The sequence below is a fragment of the Eschrichtius robustus genome, chromosome 20 (assembly GCF_028021215.1).
Source record: "Eschrichtius robustus isolate mEscRob2 chromosome 20, mEscRob2.pri, whole genome shotgun sequence".
Taxonomy (NCBI): Eukaryota; Metazoa; Chordata; class Mammalia; order Artiodactyla; family Eschrichtiidae; genus Eschrichtius; species Eschrichtius robustus.
The window spans coordinates 41962347-41971043 of record NC_090843.1 but is presented as its reverse complement, the minus strand read 5'-3'; the positions used below and the strand labels follow the sequence as shown (position 1 = coordinate 41971043).

General features: G+C 38.5%; 1 protein-coding gene across 1 annotated transcript; it reads right to left on the bottom strand.

The window, feature by feature from the left end:
* Positions 1–4506, bottom strand: SMG8 (SMG8 nonsense mediated mRNA decay factor). Its single transcript, XM_068531530.1, has 4 exons — positions 2727–4506; positions 2026–2171; positions 880–1752; positions 1–472 (listed from the first exon to the last, which is right to left on the bottom strand). The coding sequence occupies exons 1-4, from the start codon at positions 4483–4485 to the stop codon at positions 275–277; spliced, it is 2976 nt and encodes a 991-aa protein (XP_068387631.1). The 5' UTR covers positions 4486–4506; the 3' UTR covers positions 1–274.
* Between the last annotated feature and the right edge of the window lie 4191 nt (positions 4507–8697).

The window sequence follows — 8697 nt, the reverse complement described above, 5'->3', positions numbered from 1 at the left end:
GTGAAACAGAAACAAAGAGAAAATAGAGGTATCAACCATGTATTTCATGTCCTTTTCTAGAATAAACAATGTTTATTAGGAAGTTGTACCCCCATTTACAATAAGTATCAACAATATCATGAAATAGTGGAACAATTACTGTCCAAATACTGAACTCCTGTAACCAAAACACATTTTGGGTTCAAGAAAACATAGTTTACATACCAAAAAACACCCCATACACACCAAAACCAAAAATCAGCTCCAGTTTAGGACTGTACTGACTGGAAAACACTTATTGTGTTACTGCTTTAAGAACCCCACGGAGCACCTTGTAACTCATCAACTGCACATTTTCCTTCGTAGGGAAACAAGGTCCTCTCTCAGTCACGTAGGCATACGGAAATCTCAAAACCCAGAGGCCATCAGGTGGGAGAGTGATTTCTTGTTTTTCTGGGTAGAATACTGGACATGGTGGTGGGCCTGGCTGAACCTGAAAAACACAGGTTATATGATTATTTTAATATATTTCAATAAGAAACACCTGAACGATAAGTGCCTAAACAAAGGATAAGTTCACAGAGCACATAATATTAAGCAGGTAATGTGTACATTCTTAACTCCAATCATATCTGATATTACATTAAATAATCTCAAATACTATCCTGCTTTTCTACAGATTTTTAACTTCTAGTTCTGCCTCTAACCAGATGACGTGAATTGATGGTGTGAACTGATTAACACACCTACAATCTATTTTTCAAGAAACAGAATATTAGGTATAAGAGGTATTTAAAATTAAGACCTGTTTAGTTTGATACCCTGTACTTTTTTCATACAATCAAAACAAGCATCGGCATTTTTTGTTTGTCTGAGGACAAAAAGGGTTATATTTCTTACCTGAGGCATTAGTATTATCTGCAAAGGAGCATCAGGAACCACAACAAAAAGCCTCATAAGTTGAGCATAATGTGGTTTTAGCCCTCTACCCTGAGATGATGACAGAATATATAAGGGCATATCACTATTCAGGGCTTTTAAAGCTGATTCCTTGGGCCCACTTCCCATTACTTTCATTACTTTGTCAGGTCCTGAGCACATAAATCTTCGTCCTCGAGAGTCTTCATATTCAAAGCCCACAAATGCTCTCGCTATGTCATCTCGCCGTCTTCCTCTTCCCATTACAACTGCACTTCTCTTTCCAGGAACAGCTTTATTTGGAGCAGGCCAAGAATTTGTGTCTAAGTCTCCTTCATCTTCAGCTCTAGTCCTGATGACAATGTCCCAAGGCATAAGATAGTTTGTTCCTGGAATGAAGCCCTGTTGGTCCAAACCAGTATGAAAGTTATAGGACTTAGCAGGGCCTAGTTTAACCAAAGACCAGCTGGAGAATTTGGGTAGGAGACCTTTGGGGCAATTTGAATGTAGCATGCCTGGGAGATATTCAACTGTGGATGCCTGCCGATCAACCAAGTTCGGTCTCTTCTCAGTTTTTACTTCTCCTTGACCATGAACTTCTGGATTATCTCCTCCTGCTTGTGGATCAGCTGGATAGGTACCTAAACTATCTGTGGATTGGCCTAAACTCAAAGCTAAACTCAGGCTTGTGCTCTCTCCTTGGGTTTGAGGTTCTTTTTCTTTAAGTTTATCAGCATCTGCATCTGGAGGGGCAGGAGATGATTCGTTTTTGGCAGGAGCAGGATCTGGAGTACTTGGTTCAAATACTGGGAAATTGATGTGATCCAATTTTCCACAACATTTTTCTTCCAGAAGCTATGGAGGAAGGAAAAAAACAAACAAACTGATCCTGTGAACCTTTCACTGAAAACAACACATGCTTCACATTAAAAAGCAAGATCAACAGTTAATGGGTAAGCAAATAAGTATATATAAAGAAATTTCCCTTGTTACATATCACACTGCAAGTCACATTTACTTATCTAGATATTTTGCTTCTGAAAAAATATATTTTTACTCAGATGGTCGTTAGCAAAAAAAAAAAAAAAAAAAGAAAGAGAGAAGAGGAAGAAAAAATGTAGAGTCTACCTGATAAAAGTCATAGTTAGCTGCCTTGATATCAAAGGGATCATCTCGAGGTGCCTGTTTCCTTCCACAGTTACAGGCACCAGTGGATCGAGCTCGGCTATTGTGATACAGCACAGGAGGATTTCTATCGGGCTCTGGTTTTTCTCCTGGAAAATATAAGCCACTATTAATTTTACACACAGTGCAGACCCAAATTTATTTTGCATTCAACTGCACCTTAACCCCAAAATTTCTCCAAACAGTTCTTTGGAAATGAGAAGGAAAAAAACACCCAAAACACAAAAACTTGACTAAACACACCTAACAGAAAAAGCAAGTGAAAATACATGACATAATACATATTTTTAATCTAAACTTTTAGGGTCTCTAAGTAAATTTTATCATCATAGTGCCCATACATTTCATTATATTCATTTCAGTTAAAAAGGTAAAAATGTTAATATGAAATTCCTGAAACTTTGTATTGTTTAATAGTTCTCATTTACTAATCCCCTAGGGTTCATTCTTTACATACAAGAACATAATTAGTCATAGCTGATTTTTCTTTTTACAGCAGAAGAAAAAACTTAAATCGATGTACCTAAATTTCTGCAGGGCCCTCTTTTTAAAGTGTCAATACATAATGAACAAACTCTCTTAAAACAAGAATAAAAACACAGCTCAAAGTTTTGATTTCAAAATACTGAGAAAATTTTAGCCACCTGATTTAGGTAAGGAGTGAAATTTATGTACACAGTGTTGATCAGTTAAACTCCTCTCCTCACAGAGCTGATGGCCATTGCTCCAAAACTTGTAGCAGTCCTCGTGTAACTGCATGGCATATTTGTGAAAGGCTGGACCCCTAGCATGTTGACTATACACTCGAAGAGCCTGGGCAAGCTGATTCTTGTGGACAGTCATTGTGTAATTATGAGGCAAATTTGACTGGTAGGCACTATGGGCCATGGGTAAAGCTTTTTGGCACCGGTTCTCCGAGAATTTTGTGTCAATATCCAAAAACCCTTCCAAGACTTTAATACTGCTTAAAATTTTAGACGTTAGCTCGCCAGTGGGAGAGCCCGGGTCCTCCTCTTTCCCATCGATAGCTACTTCATACAGTTTTGAAGCTGCTGAGATCCACTTCTGATAAGTAGGAAGTTCAAAATGGGAAGGCTGTGGGTTCCTGCCCACACTGTCATCAAAACCTTTCTTGCTTAGTACTAGCTCTACATGCTGCCATAGGAATTCCCGAAGAGTGAAATCCACTAGCTGCCCGGAAGAACTGGAACTGCTAGTGTCAGTGTGGAAAGAAAGCTGTTGTCGGCTGTGCTGCCTCATCACCTGGTATCGCCTGGACCCAGAAAGGGGTGCAGGGACCAGCAAAGATTCGGGGTCTTTCACAGTACAATGACTCCTAAGTTGGTCCAGCAACATGCCTACTGGGTCCTCCTCCTGGCTGCCAGGAACTATGTACACAAACGCCTGATTGGCAGGCACAGTAAAGAGGCAGTTGATACTCTGATTAGTCAAGACACGACTCTTCCGGAAGATTCTATAAATCTGGTCTTCCAGGGCATGCTGCAGTCTCCTTTTGGGAGAATGCTTCTTGGGCTTCTCTGGATGAGCTGGGTCTTGGTTCCGAGGGGGTTCCACCTTGAGTGCTCCATTGAGTTGAAAGAGGAAAAGGAGTCTAGGTGGGCAAGGTCTGCAGTTTAGCTTCCAGTCTTTGCCAACTGGACAATCCTTAATGGCTGTTTTGAGGAGGGGCAGTACTTTCTGTCTCAGTCCATCCAGGGCTCTGAATACTCGATCATAAGTGATGTCAAAGGAACAAGTGGGATGGACCAGAAGCAAGATGTGACAGACGGAGAAAAGGTAAAGGAGACTGAGGCACTGCAGTTTCTCTTGATGCTTCCAGAACTCGTGCGCTTCTGCATGAGGTAAAGGGAGGCCACCTCCAGCTTCCCCGCTCTGAAGGGCCCGACAAGCCCGGAGAAGTTGGGAATTGTCACAGATGGAAGTGAGAAGAAGATACAGAACTTTGTTTTCCTGGTTGTAATAGGCTTGCAGAAGGCTGTAGTCCTGGGAACCTGGCTCAGTTCGGTTCCCTTCAGCGACAGCGACACCTCCCCGAACTGGATCCCCGGACCCGGCGCCAGGGTCCCCGGCTCCACCAGCCTCCCCGACGACCGCAGCCTCGGTCCTGATTCCAGGCCCCGAGTCTCCAGGATCTTGGTGGCGAAAGAGGGGAAAAACCTGTCGGTCGCACACCGTGTTTACAAGTGAAAACTTCTCGGAATTCAGGCGCAGAGCCGTCTTGCCGAAGATTCCCACCACGCAGATCTCATCCTCCCGCCAAGAAGGCTCCGGTCCGCCAGCCGCGCTCCCACCACCCTCTGTAGGGGACCCCTCGGGATTTTCAGAGCCTGTCCAGGCTGAAGCGCCCATTAGAAGCTCTCGCAAGCTGACAGGACCCGCCATGGTGCGGCGACTACTCTAGCGTTCTTCCGGTCCCTCCGGTAAACAGAACCGGCTCTCGTCCAAGTTTGAAATCCCTCCTCCGCTTCTTCAGTTCCTGCTTTCCTCTCACTTTAGGTTCCGCCTCTCGCTTCTCCCGTCCTAGTTTTTCACCAACGGTTTAGCTAGTCCTACAGCACAGCTGATTTAAGATTTTCCTTAACCGGAGACTGTAGGAATTGAAATATCAGAAAGACATTTAGAAGCAGTTAGGGTTTTTTGTTTGTTTGTTCTTCTTGATAGACAAAACGTTTAATGAATGTTGAAAGTTACAAAATCATTTTAGTGAAAAGGAGAGCTGTGTTTGTGACAATTCTAAAATGACAATAATTACATGCAAGATAAAGGCAGAAGTAAGTGGTTTTGAAAAGGAATTATATTCACACTATGCTAGATTTAATTCTTGTCAAATATTTATAGAGCATCTACAACAGGTTTATTGTCCTCACATTTAACCTCTTAATCCTTTCTACATCGTATTTTCTTTGACATACAACTACTCACCCACCCACTCATCTCACTTCCAACTTTTTTTTCACTACCAGTAGTGATTTTATTTTATTTTTATTTAAGTATAGTTGATTTACAATGTTGCGTTAGTTTCAGGTGTACATCAAAGTGATTCAGTTATACATATTTTTTTCTGATGCTTTTCCATAAAAGGTTATTACAAGATATTGAGTATAGTTCTCTGTGCTATACAGTAAATCCTTGTTATTTATCTATCTTATATATAGTGGTGTGTATCTGTTAATCCCATACTCCTAATTTATCCCCCCCCCCTTTTTCCCCTTTGGTAACCATAAGTTTGTTTTCTATGTCTGTGAGTCTATTTCTGTTTTGTAAATAAGTTCATTTGTATTTTTTTTTTAGATTCCACATATAAATGATATAATATTTTTCTTTCTCTATCTGGCTTACTTCACTCAGTATGATAATCTCTAGGTCCATCCATGTTGCTGCAAATGGCAATATTTTATTCTTTTTTATAGCCAAGTAATATTCCATTATGTGTGTGTGTGTGTATGTCATATATATGTCACATATATATGATATATATATATATATGCGCCTCATCTTCTTTATTCATTCATCTGTTGATGGACACTTAGGTTGCTTTCATGTCCTGGCTATTGTAAATAGTGCAATTGGGGTGCATGTATCTTTTCGAATTAGAGTTTTCATCTTTTCCGGGTATGTGCCCAGGAGTGGGATTGCTGGATCATATGGTAACTCTATTTTTAGTTTTTTTTAAGGAACCTCCATACTGTTTTCCATAATGGCTGTACCAATTTACATTTCCACCAACAGTGTAGGAGTGTTTCCTTTTCCCCACATCCGCTCTAGCATTTATTATTTGTAGACTTTTTGATGATGGCCATTCTGACCGGTGAGAGGTAATAACCTCATTGTAGTTTTGGTTTGCATTTCTCTAATAATTAGCAATGTCAAGCATCTTGGAAGCAGTTAGTTTGCAGTTCAAGGAGTAAAAAAATTCCACAAAAGAGTGTCAAATGACTCTTCTAAAAGTAGGAAACTGTTTCACTTTAAGCTCCAGAAGCTTGTTGTACAAGGTGTAGTCTGCAGCCCAAAGAAGGAGCTTGTTAGAAATGCAGAATCTTAGTCCCCACCCCAGACCTACTACTCAGAACATGAATAAATCCTAATGACTTGTACACACTTTATAGTTTGAGACGCACCACTTTAAAAACATCTTTCAAAGCAAGGTGAACAGATTTCTTTCTTGACTTGTATCAATGGAAAAAAAGGCAGGGATTTTGAAAGGTTTATGGAATACAACAATATAAAATTATCAAACTCAGAAGAATATATACCAAAATGTTTAAAACGTGTTAGGATTTGTTTAATTTTTTTTTCTTTACTCCTTTTTTCCCTGCTTTTTTAAAAAATGGATTTTTTTTTAGAGCAGTTTTAGGGTCATAGCAAGATTGAGCACAAAGTACAGAGTTCCCATATACCCTTTGCCCCTACACTGTCATAGCTCCCTTTACTATCAACACTGGGCTCCAGAGTGGTACATTTGTTACAATCTCTGAACCTACTTTGACAAATCATTATCACTCCCAAATTCATAGTTTACATTAGGGTTTATTCTTGGTGTTGTGCATTCTGGGTTTGGATATGTATCCACCATTAACGTGTCATATAGAATAGTTTCACTGCGCTAAAAAGACAGTTTTGTCTTTACCAGAATGTCATATAGTTGGAATCATACATACAGTGCATAGCCTTTTCAGATTGGCTCCCTTCACTTAGTAATATGCATTTAAGTTTCTTCCGTTTATTTTATGATTTGCTAGCTCATTTCTTTTTTGTGCTGAATAATATTCCATTATCTGGATGTACCACAGTTTATTTACCCATTCACCTACTGAAAGACATCTTAATTGCTTCCAAGATTTGGAAATTATGAATAAAGCTCCTATAAACGTCTGTAGGCAGGTTTTTGGGTGGACATACTCTTATTTTTATATCTCTATTTTCTAATTTTTCTACAATGAACACTTTCTTCAATTTGTAATATTAAAAAAATTCTTCCTTGAAGAAATGTGGAAAGCCTTAATTCAATGTTTGATTTAGCTGGCTGGAAGTTCAAATAGTTAGATTTATTACTTTTAAAAAAATACTCTGGCTTTAAAGTAGAGATGAGATTAATTTGTGTTTAATGAGCTCTTACTTGGATGTCAAAAAATGATCATAATAAAAGTCAAACAGATTAGTTACTCTGTGTATGGCTCTGTGCTAAGTCCTTACCAAGAATTATCTCAGTTATGCATGATCTCACTTATCTGTGGAATCTAAAAAAAAAACCAAAAATAACCTAACATAGAAACAGAAAACAAATTGGTGGTTGTCAGATGAGGTGGGTGGGGTAGTGGGGTAGATGAATGATGGGTAGGAGGGGAATGGATGAAGGTGGTCAAAAAGTACATACTTCCAGTTATAAGGTAAATAAGTTCTGGGGATGTAATGTACTTCGTGGTGACTCTACATAGTTAACAATATTGTATATTTGAAAGTTGCTAAGAGATACATCTTAAAAGTTCTCACCACGGGAAAAAAAATTATAACTATATAAGGTGACCGATGTTAACTAAATTTATTGTGGAAATCAGTTTGCAATAGATACATATATCAAACCATTATGTTGTATACCTTAAACAAATACAATGTTATATGTCAATTATATTGCAAGAAAAGTGGTTAGGGGGAAGAATTATCATTTAATTCTCAAAGGAAGGGAGGGGCCCTAAGTCCTGGTGATGGTGTTTTTAATATATTAAGCTGTGTTGGGCTTCCATAAATTCTTCTTAATCAACACTTATTTACTAACAAGAATTTAGAAAGGAGTAGAGGTGGGCTTTCAAACGTATTTTAAAAAATTGTGTTTGTCTATTTGGTTTTTTACTTGTTTGCTTCTCTACGTCTGTATGTCCAGATTCTATCTCTTTTCTAAAAGCCAACTAAGATAAGAAATTGTACATGTTTATCCGCATAAATTATATTGTGATCCTCATCATGTAGATTATTTGCTATGTTTAGTATGTGACTTTGCTGCTATAATTTTAACAATTCTTTGACTTAACAAATCCAGGAAAAATAGTGTATATTAACCACATCCATTTGTATAGATTTCCCAAGTAAACAAAATATTGAAAAACCAAATTGAAAAGACTCTCTATGCAGCTGCTTCCCACTAGCTATCTATTTTACATTTGGTAGTGTATATATGTCAATGCTACTCTCTCACTTCGTCCCGGCTTACCCCTCCCTCCTCCCCATATCCTCAAGTCCATTCTGTAGTAGGTCTGTGTCTCCAATAGATGTTAAAAAAAAAAAAAAAAAGACTCTCTAGAAGAAAACAAGAGTAACAACTCTCATACTTTGCTGAAGGGACCATAGATTGATTGGTACAACCACTTGGAAAACCAGTTTGACAGTATCTAGAAAATAGGCACGCTTTATAACCTAGCAGTTCCACTCCTAGATATACACACTAAAGTAACTCTTGCATAAATGTACATGTTCAAGAATGTTCAAAATGGTATGCATAGTTCATGATAGACAAAAACTAGAAACAGCCTTAATATCCATTGACAACAGAATCAATTAATAACTATATTCATACATCAAAAATAAATTATCTATAGCACT

Excerpts from the sequence above, each read along its gene's own strand:
- SMG8 (XM_068531530.1), bottom strand. The coding sequence starts at position 4,485 with ATGGCGGGTCCTGTCAGCTTGCGAGAGCTTCTAATGGGCGCTTCAGCC. Across the intron at positions 2,172-2,726 it reads TCACTCCTTACCTAAATCAG|GAGAAAAACCAGAGCCCGAT; the intron begins GTGGCTAAAATT and ends TATATTTTCCAG. Across the intron at positions 473-879 it reads AGATAATACTAATGCCTCAG|GTTCAGCCAGGCCCACCACC; the intron begins GTAAGAAATATA and ends TGTGTTTTTCAG.